Below are 25,044 nucleotides of genomic sequence, written 5' to 3'. Positions count from 1 at the left end.
TTCACAAACTTAACTCTTGCCCATGAGGATAGACCAACAGTTGGTGGAATGGTAGCTGGAAGAAACTCCTCGTTGCAGCATATCATGACTTCAGGGAAATTTTAGAAATTCATCACTGACTTTGCCAGTAAAGATCCTATATGATGTGCATCCAGCATCCTTGTGCTAAAATGGGCTCATCGCTTATTTAATCAGCTTCCTGTTGATGGACAATTGGCTTCTTCCTACTTCTTCTTGCTGTTATTAGCAACTTTCATATGTCTAACTTTTGTTCCTTTGTTAAAAGTGTCCAGTTATTTAGGGTAGGTTGAGATTTGTTGGGTCAAAGAGTATGAATATTTAAAAGTTTGAAACTGTTGCCAAAGTAACTTCCAACATGATTAGGAAGTTTTGCTGTCCTACAAAGAGAGTCTCAGTGCCCATTTCCCCCACCCCTGCCTTCATTAGATGATATTATTATTATTATTACTGTTTTTGAGACAGGGTCTCACTCTGTCACCCAGACTGGAGTGCAGTGGCATGGTCTTGGCTCACTGCAGTCTCGACCTCGTAGGCTCAAACAATCCTCCCACCTCAGCTTCTGGAGTAACTGGAACTACAAGCACGTGTCATGACACCCAGCTAATTTTTGTATTTTTTGTAGAGGTAGGGGTTTTGCCATGTTGTCCAGGCTGGTCTGAAACTCGTGGGCTCAAGTGATTTTCCTGCCTTGTCCCTCCAAAGTGCTGGGATTACAGGTGTGAGCCACTGCACCTGGCCATTAGGTGATACTATTATGAAAGTCTGTCAGTTGATGGGTGAGAATGAAATTTGTGTGATGTTTGCCTTTCATATATATGTTGCATAATATTTATATCATTTGAATCTTGAAACTTTTTTATAAATTCTTACTTTCCCTTGAACATATTTTGAATGGTCCAAGTTGTGTTTAAGAAACTCATCCTACAGAACCAATTTTTCTATCTAATAAGAAAGTGGTTCATGATAGAAACTGCAGACCTCATTCATTAGCTTCATTCCACCAATACTTCTTGAGCATCCAAGTTCTGGGCACTGGTGATAGAGCATCAACAATGAGAGCTACGATACTTATTCGTGGGGAGAGATTCTGTCTATCATGTTAGAGATCAATGTTTTGTTGCAGACAGAAGGGAAAGGAGTGAGTCTGACACGATACGGTGAGAGAGCCCGATTAGGCTGGATGGCCAGGGGACTTTGGAGAATAGCAGTGAAGCGTTTGTCTGGAGGAGACAGAAGATTTGGGGCCCCTACAAGAGACTGAAAGGCTCTGGAGAGTCAGGGGTTGGATGAGCAAGCGCTAGAGAGGGGGCAGCAGCGTGGGGCACAGGGTCCTGGACCAGTTTTAGCAGCCTTTGGCAGGATTAGGGGGGCATTGACCCCAGACATGGTCGCTGGGGTCTGGGAAGGAAATATCAGGTCTTCTAGTTGTATTTCCCCAACCTCTGAGGAGACCTATTCAGTTTACTGTGTCTGCCTTTGTTCATTTGTAGAGAGCAGAGTCTTGTTATATTGCCCAGGCTGTCCTTGAGCTCCTGGCCCAGGCAGTTCTCCTACTTTGACCTCCCAAGGTGCTGGGATTACAGGTGCGTGCACTGTGCGGCCTCAGTGTGCTGCTCACTGCCTAGTCCTCATTCGAGATGCCCGCCTTGCTAAGCATTTCCCTTCCGGTCTCATTCATATGCTCAGCAGCCCATTAGGGCAGATTCCATCGCAGTCAGAGGCTCTGGAGACCCCACTCCTACCACTCTGCCACCTGCCACTCTGCCACAGTGCTCCTGGTGCTCCGCAGGGCTTTTGACATCCTCAGACTGAGGGCCCAGTGCTCTCTTCCAACCCCCTCAGAGGAATCAGGGCAGGTTGTTCAAACAGGTACCCTGGACAGTAGGAGGAAAAGGAAATCACTGTCAAACTGGCAGAGGGAACGCTGGCACCTCTGCTACACTCCCTGCTCAGCTGCTGTTCAGCAAGGCCCTGAGGGCCCACACCTCCCAGTCCTGCAATCTAAGGGATGGCCACAGAGGGACCCACACCCCGCAAGGAAAGCGTGCAAGAGCAGTGCATGGGAAAGCCATCTGCCACCTCTGAAAGCAGACAGGTGGCCATCTACCTGGCTGAGCTGATAGAAGAGCCTCTCACAGGCACCTAGTGTTTATTGCTATGTGGCAACCTAAGGAGTCCGATGGCCCCCGTGGGAAGCAAAACCTTCACAGTCTCGGGTGCGAGAGCGGAGACCTAGAGGAGCTACCGTGAAGGCCTGACCCTGGATGTGTTTTTTTCCCTTGCAGTTTTACAGATGCTGTTTGATGGGAAGGCTCTACATAGCACACTTAGGGTATGCCCTTCTTCGTCACCACCAAGTACAGAAGCTGCATCAATAGAAACAGGCTTCATCAACACAGATGATCTTGTGGGCTCCCTGGTTGTTAGATTGGCTTTTGTTCTCTCAGGAAAAGACTCTGTATCTGCCCATCAGTACCTCCTATTATTGGCCCAGTTTCACAGCTCAATGTATGCAAAAGGAAGTCAGCCTTCTGAAATATAAATGACAACTTTTATTTGGTGGCATGCGGTGAAACTTTTTTTTCCCTTAAAAAATACCCTTTATGGGCAGTGGCTCACGCCCGTAATCACAGCACTGTGGAAGGCTGAGGCGGGCGGGTCACGAGATCAGGAGATGGAGACCATCCCGGCCAACATAGTGAAACCCCGTCTCTACTAAAAATACAAAAATTAGCTGGGCGTGGTGGCGGGTGCCTGTAGTCCCAGCTACTCGGGAGGCTGAGGCAGGAGAATGGCTTGAACCCAGGAGGCAGAGGTTGCGGTGAGCTGAGGTCGTGCCACTGCACTCCAGCCTGATGACAGAGCAAGACTCCATCTCAAAAAAACAAAAACAAAAACAAAAAAACGCTTTATACTTTGTCAAATGCAGTGGGGGAAATTAAAGTACAAAACAACAAAAAAACACCCTTTACATTTGCCCAAAGAAAATGTTTTACTCTTTTAGCAGGAAATGGCAAAAACAAAAAGGGGGAAGTGGCAACAGAAAGCTTTCTAGATTGAGTTCAGAGGCACAGCATTTCTCCTTTTAGTATGATGAGCTCAGCTTCATTTTTTTTTTCTATATTGACCTTAAAATTGAGGACAGGGTCTGTTTTTTAAAATCTTTGTTTTTTTCCTGCATATTTCTCTTTGATAGGCAGCAACAGAGAATGGAAGTACCCTTCTTGTAGTCTTGAGGGACTGCATTAATTGTTGTCCAGCCTGCAGGTCATCAGGATGGAAAATGTCAGGTGTGTACATGCATGATGTGGCACCAGTGAATCCAGTGATGCTCAGAACACCCCACTGTAGCTTAGCAGGAATTTGCTTCATTATTTGAGAGTGGGGACCCTCTGGGCTTATTGTACTTTTACTTTTCCTGTTTCCTGAACCAAATACAAAGTCATTGACAACTCAGACCTCTTAGGACATAATGTCTTTGTTATTCAAAGTAGTCTAATTATGCTTGAGTATCTGTTCAGAAAGCACAGAAAGAGAAGAAAGAGATAGGAAAGAGAAAGCAAAGTTGGATAAGAGAAGGGATAGACGTGATTGGGGTAGGTTTCTTTTTTTTTTCTTTTTTTTTTTTTTTGAGACGGAGTCTCGCTCTGTCGCCCAGGCTGGGGTGCGGTGGCCTGATCTCAGCTCACTGCAAGCTCCGCCTCCCGGGTTCACGCCATTCTCCTGCCTCAGCCTCCTGGGTAGCTGGGACTACAGGCGCCTGCCACCTCGCCCAGCTAGTTTTTTGTATTTTTTAGTAGAGACGGGGTTTCACTGTGTTAGCCGGGATGGTCTCGATCTCCTGACCTTGTGATCCACCCGTCTCGGCCTCCCAAAGTGCTGGGATTACAGGCTTGAGCCACCGCGCCCGGCCTGGGGTAGGTTTCTAATTCTGAACTGCTGGAGGGAGGCCAAACACTGTCATTCTAAGAAAATACGACAGTCAAAAGCTGAGGAAACCAGACAAGTTAATTTTTTTCTAAAATAATAATTTTTTTTTCTCATAATTATAGCAATTCTATCTTATATAGGATTTTATTGCACTTAATAGTTTGGCTTGTCAGATTTCTTTTGGTGTCACTGTCTTTCACCATCCATTTGGGATCCTGTGGTTGTGTAAATGGTGAACCAAGAGGGTCCTTATCATGGCCATCAGGAAAATGGGTTGTGTCCAGTTCCAATGGACAGTGCATCTTGTACATAAGCCTCAGTTTTTCATCTGTAACACATGGCTTATATACAGCCTTTTAGACTATGAGGCATGACTAGCAAACAGTGGCAATCGATGCTGAAAAACCAGAATGTTTAAAAACGGGGACATAAAAATGTAGAACGTATTCTGTCATCAGAGCTGGGGTCACTGGGGCGGCCCCCTCCCTGCCGTCTTGTCCCCCAGTTCTCCCTAGACCTTCCTGCTTGCCTGTTTCTTGCCTCCAGGACAGCGTGTACCCCGTGTCCATCTTCTGCCCCTACACCTGTGAACTGGCACCACAGGTGGGAACAGCCCTTCAGGCCAGACTCTGGTTTTTGGTTTTTGCTTTACTGCCAAATATGATCTACTGCTACATTCACCTTAGTTGATTTATTGAGGCTAGAAATTCCTACTCATTTGTTTATTCACTTAGGAATTTGGTTTGGATCTTGAAATAAGAACCTCCTAGTCCTTAAAGATTAAAGGCTTTATTTGGCCACTCCAGGGTGGCTACCTTCGTCTCCAAATTCCCATTCCCCTTGGGTTTATACAAAGACCATCGCGAACGGGAGTCCAGCATCCTCAGTATCCTGACCAGCCTGTTCCAAATGTCAGCAGCAGGGGAGACCTTAAGACACTGAAGTGCAGGCGGTGGCACGTTAGTGATCACGGAGCAGTCATTGTTGGATGAGCAGAAAGCATGGCCTGACGTTGAGTTTGGTTCTGCAGAGGACAGAAGGAAAGGCCAGGAAGGTAAAGTGAGCAGTGTGTCCCAAGGTGTGCAGACAGCCGTTGGCCCAGGCAGGCTGTGGTCTCTAAGCCCAAGACAAATTTGATTTTCTCTGTGCCTCGGGCGCTTGATGATTTCCTGGACCTTGGAAGGATCTCAGCGACTGTCCCGTAAGAGCCTGGAGTCTGCCTGCCGGGGTAGAAACTAACATTCTCAGTCGTGCTCTAAAGTGGCCCCAGCAGCAGCACAGCCTGTACAGAATACAGCTGGGTCAGGCTTAGGTTCAGTTGTGTTCTTCCCTTTGGGGCCTTTATCTGTGTGCCCTCCTGAGTGCTGCATAAATAACCGTATTCCCAACACGTGTTTCGAGAGCATTGTCTTTTGGAATAGTTAGAGGGTAATGCTGCATATTCTGCTTAAATATTTGCATATTCTGCTTATAAATTTGCTCATTCTTTAAATTTTTTCTTTGAGTTATTTACTTTCATTTACAGGTGCTTGTTCATACTTTGGGAATTAACTTTAAAGGTACATTAAACATGGCATGTTTGCCAGGAAACAAAAAAACACCTAACACTTGCACACAGCTCTAGAATTTGGAAAAAACATATGAGATTTCTGATTTATTTTGTCTGTTATTTTGGTATTACTTAGAGATTCAAGTTTTAAACTAGCTAATTTTCATTTACAAATTCTTTATCTGTGTCCTCCATAATTAGATGACAGAACTATAGTGGTGATAGAGCTGCTAATTTAAAATCACCAATTTTGGAGGCTCTTTTTGTTTGTTTGTTTATAAAAATATAGACAGGGTCTCGCTGTGTTGCCCAGGCTGGAATGCAGTGACGTGATCATAGCTCACTACAGACTCAGCCTTCAGAGTAGCTGGGACTACGGGTGCGCACCACCACATCTGGTCAATTTTTTGTTTTAATTAAGGAACCTGGTCTCTTAATTGTTGCACAGGCTGGTCCTGAACTCCTGTCCTCAAGCGATTCTCCTGCTTTGGCCTCCCAAAGTGCTGGGATTATAGGCATCAGCTACCATGCCTGGCCTGTGTGTGTTTTAATTAGAATTCATTTTAATTTTGAGAAATCTTTTTGACAGATATGTACAATAAATAGATACCCTTTTCAAGAACACTGTCCTGAGCTTGAGATATACAGATAGTCACTTAATTAGCAGTCCCTTCATTTAGCCTATCACTTTAATATACAAATGTGGTTGCACCAGGTGTGGTGACTCAGGCCTGTAATCCCAGCACTTTGGGAGGCCAAGGTGGGTAGATCACCTGAGGTCAGGAGTTCGAGACCAGCCTGGCCAACACGGTGAAACCCCGTCACTACTGAAAAATACAAAAATTAGCCAGGTGTGGTGGCACGTGCCTTTAGTCCCAGCTACTTGGGAGGCTGAGGCAGGAGAATCTCTTGAACCCAGGAAGCAAGGGTTACAGTGAGCTGGGATCCTGCCACTGCATTCCAGCTTGGGCAGCAGAGCGAGACTCTGTCTCAAAAATAAAATAAAAGGCCAGGTGTGGTGGCTCACGCCTGTAATCCTAGCACTTTGGAGGCCAAGGCACGTGGATCACATGAGGTCAAGAGTTTGAGATCAGCCTGGTCAATGTGGTGAACCTCGTCTCTACTAAAAATACAAAAATTAGCCAGGAATGGTGGCGGGCACCTGTAATCTCAGCTACTTGGGAGGCTGAGGCTAGAGAATCTCTTGAGCCCAGGAGGTGGAGGTTGTAGTGAGCGGAGATCATGCCATTGCACTTCAGCCTGGGCTTCAGAGAGAGACTCTGTCTCAAAAAATAAAAGTAAAATAAAAAAAAAAAATCAAATGTGGTTGTTTACTGTGTGTCTAGCACCGTGTTAGATACGTGTTTTTTTTTTTTCTTTGGAGACAGAGTTTCGCTCTTGTTGCCCAGGCTGGAGTGCAATGGTGCCATCTCAGCTCACCACAACCTCCACCCCGTGGGTTCAAGCAATTCTGCCTCAGCCTCCCGAGTAGGTGAGATTACAGGCATGTGCCACCACCCCCGGCTAATTTTGTATATTTAGTAGAGACGGAGTTTCTCCATCTTGGTCAGGTGCCTACCTCAGGTGATCCGCCTGCCTTGGTCTCCCAAAGTGCTGGGATTACAGGTGAACCACCATGCTGTCCAGTTTATTTTAAATGATAATAAAAGTCCTAGTCTACAGGGTAAGGGCCAAGGTCAACTTGAGGCCAATAAAATTAGAATTTCCAGGGCAAGTCCCAAGCATCAGTATTTTGTAAATGTTACAGGAGATTGCAGTACACAGCCAAGTGACTGTCAAGCAGAGTGACTTCCAATGCAATTATGTCAATGGGAGCAAGACACACACTGTGAAATAGAAAAAGGTGTGAAACTCTTAAGTACAGTGGAAGCCCAAAGAAGGTGATGGTGGTTCTGATTGTTTTTTTTTTTTGCACTAATGATTATGAGACAGTAATTCTTTGATTATGGGTTCATCAAGCACAAACTATGAGCCTGGCATTGAGTTAAGTGCCTTGGAGACAAAGGTGAAAGACAAAGTCTTTGCTGGCAGGAATCCATCATATTGGAGAAGAAAGACAGCCAGATCCAATGATGTCACTTTTGGGAAGAAAAAAAACCTTTCTTCCACCAACTTAGATCCAAATTGTTAGGGGGCCTGTGAATTAAAAGACAATAGATAGATTAACAGAAGAAATGTTTATTATGCATATGGCAATACTCTAAGAGAGAGTAGCTCTCCGAAGAAGAGGTGAAGATTTATGTACCAGCTTAATAAGGGTGTGTGTGTGTGCGTGTGTGTGTGAGTGAAGGATTCGTAGGATGGAAGCCTCTGATGAGGCTTTTTTACAGTTTTTTTTTTGAATGCTCTGGTACCCAAGGTCAATCATCAACCTGACTGGAGATCTTCCCAGAGTGCGAGGTTTGTGGCAGCTGACTGTCATAAAGTTCTGCTCTAGTCAGATAAGGGAAGTTCAGATAAGACGTTTTCTGCATTTGCTGTAATTATGTTAACAGGTTTCTCTGGGATCCCCAAAGAGGGTCCATTCAGTCTGTTGAGGGGCTTAGGGTTTTATGTTCAGTACTCTTGGGGTACTAATTTACTGTATTAGTATGTTCTCACGCTGCTAATAAACACATACCTGAGACTGGGTAATTTATTTATTTATGTATTTAATTTTTTGAGACGGAATCTCACTCTGTTGTCCAAGCTGGAGTGCAGTGGCCAGATCTCAGCTCACTGCAAGCTCCGTCTCCCAGGTTTACGCCATTCTCCTGCCTCAGCCTCCCGAGTAGCTGGGACTACAGGCGCCCGCCACCTCGCCCGGCTAGTTTTTTGTATTTTTTTAGTAGAGACGGGGTTTCACCGTGGTAGCCAGGATGGTCTCGATCTCCTGACCTCATGATCCGCCTGTCTCGGCCTCCCAAAGTACTGGGATTACAGGCTTGAGCCACCACGCCCGGCCGAGACTGGGTAATTTATAAAGGAAAGAGATTTAATGGGCTCACAGTTCCACATGGCTGGGGAGTCCTCACTATCATGGTGGAAAGCAAAGAGAAGCAAAATCATGTCTTACATGGTGGCACACAGGAGAGTTTGTGCAATGGAACTCTCTGTGAGACTTACTACCATGAGAACAGTATGGGGGAAACTGCCCCCATGATTCGGCTATCTGTACCTGGCCCCGCTTTTGACACATGGGATTACTGCAATTCAAGATGAGATTTGGGTGGGGACACAGCCAAATCATAACACAACTATTTTTTTTATCTTCCAGTTTTTTTGGTTATACTTTGTATTTTCTCTTGCCTTATTCTTTTAACTTGCACTTCCAGAATAGTGTTAATTATGGTGATGCTAGTGAATATCCTATCTCTGTCTAGTATTTTACTGCTGTGTTTTGCTTGGGTTTGATTACTGGTGTGAAACAGGTATAAACTTGATCATCTTAAGGGAATGTCCTCTATTCCTATTTCACTAGGGGTTTTATTATTGGGACTACATATTGAATTTTACTAACCTTTTAAGCCCGTCTCTCTTTTTTTTTTTTTTTTTTTTTTTTTGAGACGGAGTCTCGCTCTGTGGCCCAGGCTGGAGTGCAGTGGCGGGACCTCAGCTCACTACAAGCTCCGCCTCCCGGGTTTAGGCCATTCTCCTGCCTCAGCCTCCCAAGTAGCTAGGACTACAGGCGCCAGCCACCTCGCCCGGCTAGTTTTTTGTATTTGTTAGTAGAGACGGGGTTTCACCGTGTTAACCAGGATGGTCTCGATCTCCTGACCTCGTGATCAGCCCGTCTTGGCCTCCCAAAGTGCTGGGATTACAGGCTTGAGCCACCGCGCCCTGTGCCCCTCTCTTTTATCCACATTATTGATGCAGCTGATACGTGTGCTCCTGAAATAAAACCTATTTGTTGATGTTATGTTAGCCTTTCATTATGTTCCCTAGATTTCATTTATTATTGGTATAAAATATATATAACATAAAATTTACCATTTTAATCATTTTGAAGTGTATAATATAGTGGCATTAAATACTTTCACATTGTTTTGCAAACATCACCACCATTCACTTCCAGAACTTTTCACCATCCCAAATAGAAACTCTGAAACCATTAAGTAATACCCCCCCATTATCCCCTTCCCACAACTCCTGGTAAGCACTGTTAGACTTTCAGTATGAATTTGCCTATTCTAGGTACATCACATAAATGTGTCATATTTATTCTTTATCATATAATATTTATCATATAATATTTATCCTTTGTGTCTGGCTTATTTCACTTAGCATAATGTTTTAAAAGTTCATCCATGTTGTAGCATGCATCCAAATTTCATGTTTATGGCTAAATAATACTCCATTGTATGTATATCCATTCATCTGTTCATTTGTTGATTTATTCATCTGTTGATGGACACTGGGTTACTGCCACCTTTTGACTATTATGAATAATGTTGCTGTGAACATTGGTCTACAAGTATCTGTTTCAGTCCCAGATATCAATTCTTTGGAGTATATCTTGAGGAGCTGAATTGCTAGATTATATGGTAATTCTAGGCTTAACTTTTTGAGGAATGGCCAAACTGTTTTCCATAGCAGCAGGACTATTTTATATTCCTATCTGATTTGTTTTTATACTACCAGCATGTTTGTATCTCTTCATATTTGAAACCCTTGGTAGTTTGCTGTGTGGTGCTGTGTTGATTCCATGTTCACATTACACTAAAGCCAATTTTGATTTTTTTTTTTTTTTTTTTTTTTTTGAGACGGAGTCTTTCTTAGTCGCCCAGGCTGGAGTGCGGTGGCGCGATCACGGCTCACTGCAAGCAAGCTCCGCCTCCCGGGTTCACGCCATTCTCCTGCCTCGGCCTCCCGAGTAGCTGGGACTACAGGCGCCCGCCACTACGCCCGGCTAAGTTTTTTTTTGTATTTTTAGTAGAGACGGGGTGTCACCATGTTAGCCAGGATGGTCTCGAGATCTCCTGACCTCGTGATCCGCCCGTCTCCGCCTCCCAAAATGCTGGGATTACAGGCGTGAGCCACCGCGCCCGGCCGCCAGCTTTGATTTTTAATGTGCTCTCTTATTTTCCCCGTTTTGCCAGATTGTATGATATGATATCTATTTCTTACAATTTAGGGGGAAATGCTTGTCAATCCTTCTGGGATTAGTGGTTTTCAGGGATGTAATTCTTTGATAACTTTGTCTAACACCTCCTTCAGAGAAAGGTTTAATTAGTTTTTTTTTTTCGCACAATTTGAGTGAGTTTTCACTACTTACTTATTTATTGAGGTGGAGCCTTGCTTTGTTGCCCAGACTGGAGTGTCATGACTAGTCACAGGTTCAGTCACAGCTCACTGCAGCCTCAACCTCCTGGGCTCAAGTAATCCTCCCATCTCAGCCTCCCAAGTAGCTGGGACCACAGACTCAAGTCAGCACACCCAGTGCATTTTTTTTTTTAACCAAATGGTTTGTGTCATTGAATTATCAAAATTGTTTTGGCTTAGCAAAGTACATAGTATTCTTTATTAAAAATAAAAATCTCATCTACAGCCATCTGACCTTTTTGATCCCTGATTTTGTATATTTATATTCTCTTTCTAGCCCAAAACTTATTAGTGTATTTCTTGCTTTTTCTTGTATTTGTTGCTCTTGTATTTGCTGCTTTTATCTGTGAACTTTTTTTTTATTTTATTTTGAGACGAGAGTCCCACTCTGTTGCCCAGGCTGGAGTGCAGTGGCGCCATCTCGGCTCACTGCAACCTCTGCCTCTTGGATTCAAGCGATTCTCCTGCCTCAGCTTCCCGAGTAGGTGGGACTTCAGGCATGAGCCACCATGCCCAGCTAATTTTTGTATTTTTAGTACAGACAGGGTTTCACCACGTTGGCCAGGATGGTCTCGATCTCCTGACCTTGTTATCCACCCATCTAGGCCTCCCAAAGTGCTGGGATTACAGGTGTGAGCCCCAGCACCCAGCCTTTTTTCCTTTTTTTTTTTTTGAACCCACAGCCAACATTATATGTGAACTTTTTTTAAAAACATGAAAACATTTTTATTTTTCTGATATGCTTTTCAAATATAATACAGACTTACAGAATTTGTTTGCCTTTCCAAGAGATTTGCAGACTTGCTGAAGATATTTATCTTTCCATCTGAGCTCAAGTGATCCTCTAGGACCACAGGCACGCACACCATGCCCAGCTAATTTTTAATTTTTTTTTTTTTATGGAGACAGTCTCCCTGTGTTGCCCAGGCCAATTTCAAACTCAAGGGGCTCAAGGGGTCCTGCTGCCTTGGCCACTCAAAGTGCTGGGATTACAGGTGTGAACCACCACACCTGGCCAAGATTTATCCTTGGCCATAACACTGACTGAAATGGAATCTAGAAAAAATAAATTTTATTATGGGAACTTACACTCTTAGGTATTAAAATAATATAGTAGTTCATAATTAAATGAAGAAAAAACTCACAGGATGATAGAGAAAGAGGCATCCCCAATCAAACATCCTGGTACAGTTTTAAAGACAGATAATGGTTACAGTCCGGGAGAGAGAAGGGTGCTGGGGAGTACCCTGCTGAAAACACCATGTTGGCAGTATTTCCAGATGACCAACTCTTGTCCCTTATGAGACTCTTGCAGAACTTAATTATTTACAAGAATGTATATCTGTCTGGTAAAAATAATGATATAAAACTTCTAATATGTAAGCTGTGAAGGTTTCAAAATTAGGTAGTTTTCTCTTTCTGGTTCTGTGGATTTCTTAGTGTAATATTTACTTTTATTTCCATCTCAAGTCTCTGAACACTAACTGCCATTCTCATCTCTTATCCTGTACCACCCTCATCTCTCATCCTGTGCTTCAGGTTTTCTGTGGAGTCCAAAGACACTTGACAGCTATGAGTAACATTTTATTGTTGACTTTAAAAAAATTAATAGACTTGGCCAGGGGCAGTGGCTCACATCTATAATATCAGCACTTTGGGAGACTGAGGCGGGTGGATCACGAGGTCAGGAGATCGCGACCATCCTGGCTACCATGGTGAAACCCCATCTCTACTAAAAATACAAAAAATTAGCTGAGCGTGGTGGCGGATGCCTGTAATCCCAGCTACTTGGGAGGCTGAGGTAGGAGAATGGCGTGAACCCGGGAGGGGGAGCCTGCAGATCGCACCACTGCACTCCAGCCTGGGCAATAGAGCGGGACTCCGTGTCAAAAAATAATAATAATAATAATAATAAACTTTATTTTTAAGAGCAGTTTTAGGTCTGCAGCAGAATCAAGTGGAAAGTACAAAATTTCCCGTGCACTCCCTCCCCGCCCCTACCACACATGGTATGCCACACTATCCACATCCTGCACTGCAATAGTATGTTTGCTAGAATCAGTGAACCTGCACTGACACATCATCACCCTAAATCCATAGTTTGCATTAAGTAGGGTTCACGCTTGATGTTGTGCATTTTATGAGATTTCGACAAATGTGTAATACTTATTTACTGTTATTATATCATACACAATAGTTTCACTGCCCTAAAAATCTGGGCCATCCCTGGATGACCACTAATCGTTTTGCCATCTCCATAGTTTTACCTTTTACAGAATGTCACATACTTGGAGTCATATAGTATATAGCCTTTTGAGATGAGCTTCTTTCACTTATTAATAAGCTTCACTAAGTAATATTAAGTTTCTGCCATGTTCTTTTCATGGCTTGGTTGCTGATTTCTGTTTAGCATTGAATAATACTCCATTGTCTGGATGTACCAGTTTATTTATTCACTCACCTATCATAGGACATCTTATCTTGGTTATCTTATCTTTATTAATAACTGCCAAACTTTTGGCAGTTTTATAGTTTTTCTTCTTTAGATCTTGTACATATTTTGTTGGATTTGTATCTAAGTAGTTCATTTTGGGGGTTGCTAATGTAAATGGCAAACTTTTGGCAGTTATTAATAAAGCTGCTGTAAATGTCTGTATACAGGTTTTTGTGTGGACGTATATTTTTCATTTATTTGAGTAAGTACCAAGGAGCCTGATTGCTGGATCATATAGTAAGAATATGTTTAGTTTTGTGAGGAGTTGCCAAACTGTCTTCCCAAGTGACTCTGTACCATGTTTGCATTCCCACTGGGAATGAATGAGAATTCCTGTTGCTCCACATTCTCCTAGCATTTAGTGTTATCAGTGTTTTGCATTTTGGCCATTCTAATAGTGTGTAGTGGTATCTTGTTGTTTTAATTTGCCTTTCTCTGATTACATATGATGTGAACACCTTTTTGTATGCTTACTTGCCATCTGTGCATCTTCTTTGGAGAGGTGTCTGTTCAGGTCCTTTGCTCCTTGTAAAATCTAGTTATTTGTTTTCTTATTATCAAATTTTAAGAGTTCTTTGTGTATTTTGTATAACAGTCTTTCATCAGATACACTTTTGTCAATATGTTTTTCCCAGTCTGTGGCTTATCTTCTCATTCTTTTGACATTGTCTTTCACAGAGCAGAAGTTTTCAAGTTTAATGAAGCCTAGCTTATTAATATTTCTTTCATGGATCATACCTTGGTAGTTTTGTATCTAAAAAGTCTTCATCGGCCGGGCTCGGTGGCTCACGCTTGTAATCCCAGCACTTTGGGAGGCTGAGGTGGGCGGATCACAAGGTCAGGAGATGGAGACCATCCTGGCTAACACGGTGAAACCCTGTCTCTACTAAAAATACAAAAAATCAACTGGGGGTGGTGGTGCTCGCCTGTAGTCTCAGCTGCTCAGGAGACTGAGGCAGGAGAATTGCTTGAACCTAGGAGGCAGAGGTTGCAGTGAGCCGAGATGGCGCCACTGCACTCCAGCCTAGGTGACAGAGCGAGACTCCGTCTCCAGAAAAAAAAAAAAAAAGTCTTCATCATACCCAAGTTCACCTAAATTTTTTTCTCTGTTATCTCCTAGGAGTTTTATAGTTTTCTGGTTTTTACATTTAGGTCTATGACGCATTTTGAGTTTTATTTTTGTGAAGGGTATCAGGTCTATATCTTCATTCATTTTTTCCCATACGAATGTACAGTTGTTACAGCACCATTTGTGGAAAAGATCATCTTTGCTGTATTGTATTGCCCTTCCTCCTTTGTCACAGATTGGTTGATTATAGTTATGTGGGTCTATTTCTAGGCTCGTTGGTCTATTCGTATTTTTGACAGTGCACCACTGTCTTGATTACTGTGGCTTTTTTTTTTTTTTTTTTTTTTTTTTTGAGACGGAATCTCGTTCTGTGGCCCAGGCTGGAGTGCAGTGGCCGGATCTCAGCTCACTGCAAGCTCTGCCTCCCGGGTTTACACCATTCTCCTGCCTCAGCCTCCTGAGTAGCTGGGACTACAGGCGCCCGCCACCTCGCCCAGCTAGTTTCTTGTATTTTTTTAGTAGAGACGGGGTTTCACCGTGTTAGCCAGGATGGTCTCGATCTCCTGACCTCGTGATCCGCCCGTCTCGGCCTCCCAAAGTGCTGGGATTACAGGCTTGAGCCACCGCGCCCGGCCTACTGTGGCTTTATTGTAAATATTCAAGCCAGGTTGTGTCAATCCTCCAAGTTTGTTCTTCTCCTTTAATGCTGTCTATCCTGAGTCTTTTGCCTCTCTATATGAACTTTAGGATCAGTTTGTCAATATCCAGGAAATAACTTGCTGGGATTTGATTGTGATTATATTGAATCTATAAAGTTGGGAAGAACTGACATATTGACAATATTGGGCCTTCCTATCCATGAAGATGGAATATCTCTTTATTTAGTTCTTCCTTTATATGTTTCGTCAGAGTTTTATAGTTTTTCTTATTTAGATCTTGTACATATTTTGTTGGATTTGTATCTAAGTAGTTCATTTTGGGGGTTGCTAATGTAAATGGCAGTATGTTTTGGATTTCACATTGCTGGTATATATGCAAACTATTGGCTTATGTATATTAACTTTGTATCCTGGAACCTGGCTATAATCACTAATTAGTTCCAAGTTTTAGATCTTCTACATAGACAGTCATGTGATCTGCAAACAATTTTATTTTTTTCCTTCCCCGGTCTCTATACCTATTACCTCCTTTTCTTGTTTTATTGTGTAATCTTGCTTTGTTCTTAATCTTAGCAGGAAAGCTTCAATGAAGCTTTTCATCATTAAGTAAGATGTTAACTGTTTTTTGTAGATATTATCAAGTTGAGGAAGTTGCCCTTTATTTCTAGTGTGCTGAGGCTTTTTAATCATGAATGGGTGTAGATTTTGTCAGATGCTTTTTTGCGTCTATTTATGTGATCATGTGATTTTTCTTTTTTAGCCTGTTGATGTAATGTATTACATTAATTGATTTTCATATATTGAACTAGCCTTGCATACCTGGGACAAATCCTACTTGGCCATAGTGTGTAATTCTTTTTATACATTATTGAATTTGCTTTGCTGATATTTTTTAGAGGATTTTGCATTTATGTTCATGAGAGTATTGGTCTTTAGCTTTCTTTATTTTTTAATTATTTTATTTTATTTTTTGAGACAGTCTTGCCTTGTCACCCAGGCTGAAGTGCAGTGATGTGATCTCAGCTCACTGCAACCTCCACCTCCCAGGTTCAAACGATTCTCCTGCTTCAGCTTTCCAAGTAGCTGGGATTACAGACGCCTGCCACCATGCCCAGCTAATTGTTGTATTTTTAGAAGAAACAGGATTTCCCCGTGTTGGCCAGGTGGTCTTGAACTCCACCCGTCTTGGCCTCCCAAAGTGCTGGAATTACAGGTGTGAGCCACTGTGCCTGATCTCATTCTTTTTTTCCGAGATGCTGCCCAGGCTGGCCTTGAATTCCTAGGCTGACGCCATCCTCCTGCCTCAGCCTCCCAAGTAGCTGTGATCACAGGCACATACCACTAGGCCTAGCTTAGTCTTCTTTTTTGTAATGTCTTTGTCTCATTTAGGGTAATGCTGAGCTTATAGGATAAGTTAAAAAGAGATTGCTTCTGTCTTCTGGAAGCGATTGGAGAGAATTGGTATAATTTCTTCCTTAAATGTTTGATAGAATTCCCCAGTGAACCCATCTGGGCCCAGTGATTTCTGTTTTTTGCAAGGTTGTTAATTATTGATTCAATTTATTTAATAGAAACAGGCATGTTCAGATTGTCTATTTCTTATATGAGTTTTGGCAGGTTTTATCTAAGAAAACAGTGTACATACCTTAATTTAAAAATACTTCAGGCCAGGTGTGGTGGCTCATGCCTGTAATCCCAGCGCTTTGGGAGGCCAAGGTGGGTGGATTGCCCTAGCTCAGGACTTCGAGACTAGCCTGGGCAATGTAGGGAGACACTGTTTCTTTTTTTTTTTGAGGCGGAGTCTCGCTCTGTCGCCCGGGCTGGAGTGCAGTGGCCGGATCTCAGCTCACTGCAAGCTCCGCCTCCCGGGTTTACGCCATTCTCCTGCCTCAGCCTCCCGAGTAGCTGGGACTACAGGCACCCGTCACCTTGCCCGGCTAGTTTTTTTTTTTTTTGTATTTTTAGTAGAGACGGGGTTTCACTGTGTTAGCCAGGATGGTCTCGATCTCCTGACCTCGTGATCCGCCCGTCTCAGCCTCCCAAAGTGCTGGGATTGGGAGACACTGTTTCTACAAAAAGTTTAAAAAGCAGCTGGGCATAGTGGCACATGCCTGTAACAGCCCCAGCTACTCAGGGGACTCAGGTGGGAGGATCACTTGAGTCTGGGAGGTTGTGGCTCACACCCATAATCCCAACCCTTTGGGAGGCCAAGATGGTAGGATCACTTGAGCCCAGGAGTTCAAGACCAGCCTGGGCAACATAGGGAGACCTCGTCTCTACAAAATAAAAAATAAACCTGGCTGGGTATGGTGGCACATGCTTGTGATCCAAGCTACTTGGGAGGCCAAGGTGGGAGGATGGCTTGGACCTGGGAGGTAGAGGCTGCAGTAAGCTATAATTGTGCCACTGTACTCCAACTTGGGTGACAGAATGCAACCTCACCTCAAAGCAAACAACAACAACAAAAAAACTTTACTGGTAAAAAATACTGACCCAAAGATACAAAGTGAGCACATGCTGTTGGAATGTTGGAAAAATGGCACTGACAGACTTGCTTAGTGCAGAGTTGCCACAAACCTTGAATTTGTTAAAAAAAAATGTGGTATCTGCAAAGTGCAGTAAAGTAAAGTGCAATAAAATGTGTTGTGTCTGTACTGGTTTTGCTAATGAGTAGAGATACCTTTTGGATGAAATCATATGTCAGTGAAAATCTGCCAGTGACCTGGCCATCTTTCACGTGGTTTCTGTTGCTTAGCACGTTATTTTGAGATTCATCTGCATGGTTGCATGTATCAATAGTTTATTTCATTTTATTGCTGCATTATATTCTATTCTAAGGGCATACCATGGTTTGTTTATCCATTCACTCATTGATGGCCATTTGGGTTGTTTCTGTTTTTGGCTACTGTGAGTAACACTGAACTTTTTTTTTTTTTTTTTTTTTTTTTTGAGACAGAGTTTCACTGTTGTTGCCCAGGCTGAAGCTGTGAACATTTTTGAACAAGTCTTTGTGTGGACATAGGCTTTCCTTTCTCTTGAGGCACAAAATTGCAAACCACTCAACGCCTTACAGTAGGGCAGAGATCTGTGCAGGTGCTGAAGGATGAGTAAGTAGATTGTGGGAGGGACACAGAACTAACCACAGATGATCCAAGCATAGGCACCAGGCATTGAAGTGGTGGCACACTTGATTGCAGGCTTTTTTCTTTTTATGGGCTTTTCATTTTCTCTCAGGATAACGTCCTGAGTCTTTCTGGTCCTCTTCCAACGTCTCACATTTTCCCAGTTTCTCCCTGCCAGGGCCATTAGCTATGTCAGACCCTGCTCTTTTCTCTAACAAGAATAAAGAGTTGGTGATGGAAGCTAAGATGTGTTGCAGGTTTGGTGCAAGGACTCACAAGTGCAGTCTACATGTGTTACTGTGTGTAATCCTTCCAGGAACCTACACAAAGGAGGTACCATTATCATCTTTACCAAGCATTAAAGAAAACAAGGCTCAGAGAGGTTAAATCGCTTGTTCAAGATTACACAGATAGTAAGTGATGGGTTAGATGTTGAACCAGACTTCAGAGCTGGCACTTTGAACCTCAATATTGTGATTAATATACCCTCTTTGAAAAGCTAGATCATGTATGGTGTTTACGATGCCATTTTAAACTGTTCTCCCCATCATCTAGTTAACTCTTGTATTCCTAAATTACTGTGTCAGTCCAATGGCCTTGTCCCTGGTAGCCCAACTAGCTCAGATCACCCTGGACAGTATCCCCAGCAGCAGGTACCTCTCACCCAGCCTGCCACGGCCCTTGTGCTTGATTAATGCCCACTGGGCTGTGAGCACAGCACAAGTGTGGGCGCCATCCTTTGCTGCCCTGACTGTCCACCACTTCAGAGTGCCAGGCTCTCGGTGATGATCTCTGAATGAACCAGGAAAATGAGTGAATGAGTTAAATTATCAGATGTGCATATTTGTCATCAGCTTTACTGAGGTGTTTGTCAGCTTTATTATTTACATCAGTTTTATTGAGATTGTTTACATATGACAAAGTTCATGGATTCTAAGTGTACAATTGAGTGAGTCTTGACAAATGTATGCCATCGTGTAGCCACAGCCACATCAAGGTAAAGTATGTTCCATCACTCCAAGACCCTCTCCTGGCCCTTACAGTCAATCTGCTCCACCCCCAGCTCCTAGCAACCTCTCTCTGTTCTGTTTTTCTGTCCTTAGAGTTTCACCTTTTCTAGAATTTTAGACATGGAATTACATAGTATACAGTCTTTTTTGGATGTCTTATTTAACATAACAATCCTTTTGAGATTCATCTGTGTTGTTGCTTGTATCAGCAGTTCAATATGTGGTTTTAAGTCTGTTTGGAAACAGTCCAGAGATAGCTTGTCCCACTAGATTTAGAGTCATATGGTAAGTTAGAGCAGTGGCCCTACAGGTGTGCCCTTGGCACCCTTTCGTTCCCAGATCCTTGCAGAGGGTCAGTAAGGTCAGACCGATTTCCATAATAGTGTCAAGGTGTGATTTGCCTTTTTTCACCCTCCTCTCATGGGTGTGCAGTGAGGTTTTCCAGATGATACGTGATATGTGGATTCACAGCACATTGCATGCAGAAGCAGATAGGAGAGTCTATCTTTCTGTTAAGCTCTCTGACTTAGAGAAAGGTGTAAAAATATTAATGTCACTCTTCTCACTAAAATTTTTTGTTTTTCTCCTAAGATTTTTTGTATTGGAAAATTATTTTTCATAACAAATATCGTTTATAACAACTTGTAATGGATTGTTATTATTAGATGAATTAATAGACGTTTTAAAATGTCTTTAACGGCCGGGCGCGGTGGCTCAAGCCTGTAATCCCAGCACTTTGGGAGGCCGAGACCGGCGGATCACGAGGTCAGGAGATCGAGACCATCCTGGCTAACACGGTGAAACCCGGTCTCTACTAAAAACTACAAAAAACTAGCCAGGCGACGTGGCGGCGCCTGTAGTCCCAGCTACCTGGGAGGCTGAGGCAGGAGAATGGCGTGAACCCGGGAGGCGGAGCTTGCAGTGAGCTGAGATCTGGCCACAGCACTCCAGCCTGGGTGACAGAGCGAGACTCCATCTCAAATAAATAAATAAATAAATAAATAAATAAATAAATAAACAAACAAACAAATAAATAAATAAATAAATAAATAAATAAATAAATAAATAAATAATAAAATAAAATGTCTTTAACTTCTCATATGACAGATCATCATAAATATAAACTGTTTTTGACTGTCTGTCAAATGAGAAGTTAAGAAGCTCTTAACTTAAGAGCTCTTCTTAAGTTAAGAAGCAGAAGCTCTGTAGGGTCCTCAATTTTGTACTGTAGAGAAGTCCTGAGACCAAGGAGTTTGAGAATCACCGGGTTAGAGATAGTTTTGAAAGGAGGTTTGGGAACATGATAAGAACTCTGGAGCTGGAGAGGAATTAGAAGAGGGTCATGAGACCCTGGTCTGGCGACCTGGCTTGACAGGCCTGGAAAAGGGTCCTCTGGTGAGTGGGTACAGAGGGGCTCGCCCACACGTAAATGCAAGAACACACCGTGCCAGTTCTTAGCCTCCTGCTCTCTGAGGACCTGGTCAGGCAGGTTCTGTTGATGTCCTTGGTCTGCATGCTTCCTACCAGGAGCTAATGAGTAACCTACGCCTGCCTGCAGTTGGCTCACAGAAGACTGATTGGGAGGCCTGAGGAGGCCGCTCTTCCCTGATATGAGGTTACAGCTCGGGTCTGATGTCAGGTGGGGGGCATTGTGGGGTCTGCTTTCTCTGCTGGATTCTTCCGCAAGGGCTAATGTAAGGAATCATTAGCTATTTCTTTGTCTTTCAAGAAAAAAAGTTCCTCTTACCCCCAGTAGAGTTCTAGGCTCAAATTAAAGACTATCTAAAATAATTACTTGAGCAAAGGCAGGTGGGAGGCTACTTTTATTATTGGCAGTATCCTTGTGGAAAAAAAAATACGTATGGCTCTTTAGGGATTTTCCTAACACTATTGACAAACTACAGCAAAATGGCACCTACTGCCTTTTGATCGATGCATTGCTTTTCTCTTGCAGGCGAAAGAGCCTATGGTTGCGCCTGAGGAAGATACTCTTCTGTGTTTTGGGGTTGTACATTGCCATTCCATTTCTCATCAAACTATGTCCTGGAATACAGGCCAAACTGATTTTCTTGAATTTCGGTAAGTGGTATGTGTCCATTTTTCCTTTAATTTTAGTAAGGGTTCATTTTCATCATGATGTCTGATTTTAGGGGGAGTCTTTTTACTTTAATGGTGATTTAGTTTACATGCAGTGAAGGGTATATATCCTAAGTGTACAGTTTAAATACCTATATCTTTAGAGACAGATAGGTAGAGCTACCACCCGAATTGAGAAATAGAACACTTTTATTACCCAGAAAGGTCCCTGTGCCCCTTCCTAGCTGGAGGACTTTCTGTGCTAGTGTTGCTCTCTGGTGCTGGATTTGTGTCCACAGAAGACTGCACTGCACTGGGGGCCCAGCGTGTCTGTCTTCAGCTGAGGTGAGTAAAAATGTTGACAACCTGAGAAGTCAGCTGAAGCCATCATGTTGGAGATGCCTTGTCAGTTGTGCATTCTAGGAGCCTAACTGCCTTTGGAAAAGATGACCACTGAAAACTATAGTTTCTTTTTTAAAACAAATTAGTTTTTTATACCCTTAAAAAATCCAGATATATAGTACTTTGGTTTCTGTGGAATTTTGTGCTGGCCTTGTAGGTATTATAGTCTCCTTGAGTGAACTTGGATCTTGTGTGTTTTTTCACGTTGTGCATTTACTTTTGGAGATGTGGAAGGAGAAAGGTGCAGATGTATCAAGCCCATGAGGTCGAAGGCAGAGGCTCTGGGAACAGTCCTACAAGCGAGGCTCCAAGGAAAGGGCTGCATCTGTGGGTACGAGGTTTGAGGACCATGGGGCTCGCACACAGCAGGTGTTCTGTGAAGGACAGCCTGAGAGGCAGGTGCTGACAGCATTAGAACAGGATGAGGCAGGGGCTCTGGGGTCACTTTGTGGCTAGATTGGTTTGCACATAGTGAGTCTGGCCTTGTGTGTTTGGGAGTTTAAGGCTTGCAAAGCTGGGCCTGATATTGCTGAGGCAGCAGGTGAGCTGGTGGGGTGGGAGAAGGAGGAAAGGAGGAGGCCACAGAGGAACACAGGAGGTACTGAGAGGCTCCAGACTCCTTCTGCAGGCATCTGGGCTTATGAGTTTGGGTGTTCAGTCTATAATAGACTTAATCACAGAAACTTAGGAAATGACTGGCTAAAAAAGGAATTTCTGTTTCTTTTGTTTTGTTTTTGTTATTTTAATGCTGGTGAGAAGAACAGAAATTGTAAAGCTATTTAATACTTTGTAAATCTAATGTTTTTATTTGGGTGTCTTAACTGTAAAACACATGTAGTGTACTAAGAGGCATTTGATTTTTCTAACGGAAAAGTAGAACTTCTAGGAATTTTTCATCTTTAAGTTTTGCCACTTGTAAGAAGCACAAACTCAAAAAGAAACTAACAGTATACCAAAATGATGAGAGTTTTGTTTTTCTGACTTTAATGTTCCTTAAATGTACCTAGTACAGCCCAGAAAGGATTTGGGGCTTAGGTATAAACACGAAGCTACAAGGGCTGCAGATTCACCATCAACAGACCTCAGACTTGACCCTCACAGCTTTTCCACCTTTGCTGGCCTCCTTGGGCAGGTGCCTTTGCTGCCGGGCACATGAGCTGGTTCTTAAGGGAGGGTGTGTGGGGTGTATTGCCCTGTGTGGCCTAATACATTGTGGGCTCCCAACAAATGTTTGAATTGAATAGATTTTCTTTAACTTGATTGTTTGGGCTACTGTAGGCACACAGCCTACAGATTTTGCTCAGTGGGTTTCCTAAGGAAGTGGCAGACTGCTGTGAGGGAGGAGAACTTTGGGTTCTCCTGTCCAGCCCCGTGGCATGGGAGAGTAGGGCTGGGCTTGGGCAGGGGTGGCTGAGCCTCCCAGGGTGTTGCCCATCCTTAATGATTTCCTTCCACCTGTTTGCCACAGTGGAGCCGGAGAGCCTATAGTGGCATTTTGTTTTGTTGTTTTGTTCTGAGACAGGGCGTGGCTCTGTTGTCCCAGCTGGACTGCAGGGGTGTGATCATGGCTCACTGCAGCCTCCATCTTCCAGGTTCAGGTGATCCTCTCACGTTAGCCTCCTGAGTTGCTGGGACTCCAGGGACCCACCACCACAACATCTGGCTAATTTTTTATATTTAGTAGAGATGGGGTTTTGCCATGTTGCCCAGGCTGGCGTCAAACTCCTGGGCTCAAAAGATCCTCTCACCTTGGCCTCCCAAAGTGCTGGGATTACAGGCGTGAGCCACTGCACCCAGCCCAGCGTTGTTTTTGAAAGAGATTTTTAGCTGCCGGTATGATAAAAATCTATGTTTCTAGCCTCTTTTGAAAAGTTGACCAAAGGTCTCGCACCAAGAAAGTGTCCCTGGGAGCAGCGATTGGACATGCCTTCTGCCTCACCCCCCTGGGCATCTGCCTGGCCCCCACACCCTACTCCTCCCTCCTCTCCATGATGAGCTACCCTCATCTCCAGGCCCCACTGTCCTCCCCAGGAAGCCACAGTGTATTTTGTCAGCGCGTGAGGCCCTTCCAAGTGTGAGTCTCTGTCTCCCCCTTTGGGAGGAAGGGCAGTCTTCAGAGGAGCAGCATGGAGCTTGTTGGTTTTCCAGTTGTAATGTGCATCCAAGGTTTACAGGTCTGTGCCTGTCTGTGGCGCCGAGGAGGTGGGGTCTGTGGCGTGGTCCTGCGGTGATTTGGAATTTTGTTGGGGAGGTGCCTCTGCTCTTGTCTCCAGACAAGCATGACCTGGGCATCCATTCAACATTACAGGAGGAATAGCAATCTCTTGGGCCCCAGAATGTGGTTAAAATATTCTTCACAGCAAATCTATCTGAAACCAAATGTATAAATTAGATAAATAAGCTTTTAAAGAAACATAGCAACTACAATTTAAGGCATTATTCTACTTTAAATAAATTTTCATAAGCAAAACATCATGATTATTCTAGAAACAAAGAATTAGCTAAAAAAAGAACTCTCAATAGTATAAATAAGAAAATGAACATTACTCTGAGAAAATCCTTGTTAACACTGTAGTTTATTTCCTACTGACCTTTTTTATATGTGTCCGTTTACATACACATAACTATATGTGCTTTTCGATACTTGTATTCACAGTCTGATTCCATCCAAAAGATGTTTGGATGAGACCCAGCATTTATGAAGCCTAGAATATCTTCCCAGCCCTTTTTTGCCTTCAGATCAAGAAGGAATCTCTTGGTGAAAGTCATGTCTTGGTTCAGAGGCTAGGGAGGGATTTTTTGGAAATAGGTCAGATCTATCATCATGCATTTGTTTTTAAAGCAAAGGGCCAGATTCCTCTTTGTCCTTCCCCTGAGCAGTCCCTGTTAACTCCGGTTACCTTTCTTTTCTTGTCCCTCTTTTTTCACACAGAAGGCTCTGTAAGCCTGCATCAGGTAATTGGAATTTGATAAAACCTGAATAACCAACCCAGGCTTTCCCTTGTTGACACCACACCTCTTACGGCTGCCGGTATCAAGGCTGCTGTGTTACTCACAGTGATTGGAATGAGACTTAGCCCCGTGTTCAGACCCTCAGCACTCGTAAAGACCATCACAGCTCAGTAGTTTCAGCCTTTCCCCCACCAAATATTTTGCAGGTGAGCTAAAAGAAGTATGGCAGAGCAGGTCGTTCTCCACCCTCACATTCTCACTCCTTCACCCTCCACGGCACCCGTGCGTGCAGAATCCGTTCTCCATCCTGCCTGTTGATGTTTGTGGTTGCTGGTCCGTGATGACGTAACTAGAGGGTGGACAGTGAAAACTGGGGGAAGCAGGAGCAGCTAGAGGCCTCAGTCCCAGCAGCCCTGTGGGCCTTGCTTGCCCATGGTG

General features: G+C 43.5%; 1 protein-coding gene across 4 annotated transcripts in view; it reads left to right on the top strand.

Moving 5' to 3' along the window:
• Positions 1 to 25,044, top strand: part of ABHD12 (abhydrolase domain containing 12) — a 98,197-nt gene that overhangs the window by 38,894 nt on the left and 34,259 nt on the right. For all 4 annotated transcript variants that reach the window (XM_023193473.1, XM_023193470.1, XM_023193472.2 and 1 more), the window contains exon 2: positions 21,131 to 21,255. In XM_023193473.1, the coding sequence (XP_023049241.1) occupies positions 21,131 to 21,255 (125 nt within the window). The remainder of the gene's footprint in view (positions 1 to 21,130; positions 21,256 to 25,044) is intronic.

Source organism: Piliocolobus tephrosceles, chromosome 20 (assembly GCF_002776525.5).
Source record: "Piliocolobus tephrosceles isolate RC106 chromosome 20, ASM277652v3, whole genome shotgun sequence".
Classification (NCBI taxonomy): Eukaryota; Metazoa; Chordata; class Mammalia; order Primates; family Cercopithecidae; genus Piliocolobus; species Piliocolobus tephrosceles.
Note: the sequence above shows the minus strand (reverse complement) of the source record. Positions and strands in the feature narration are given on the sequence as shown.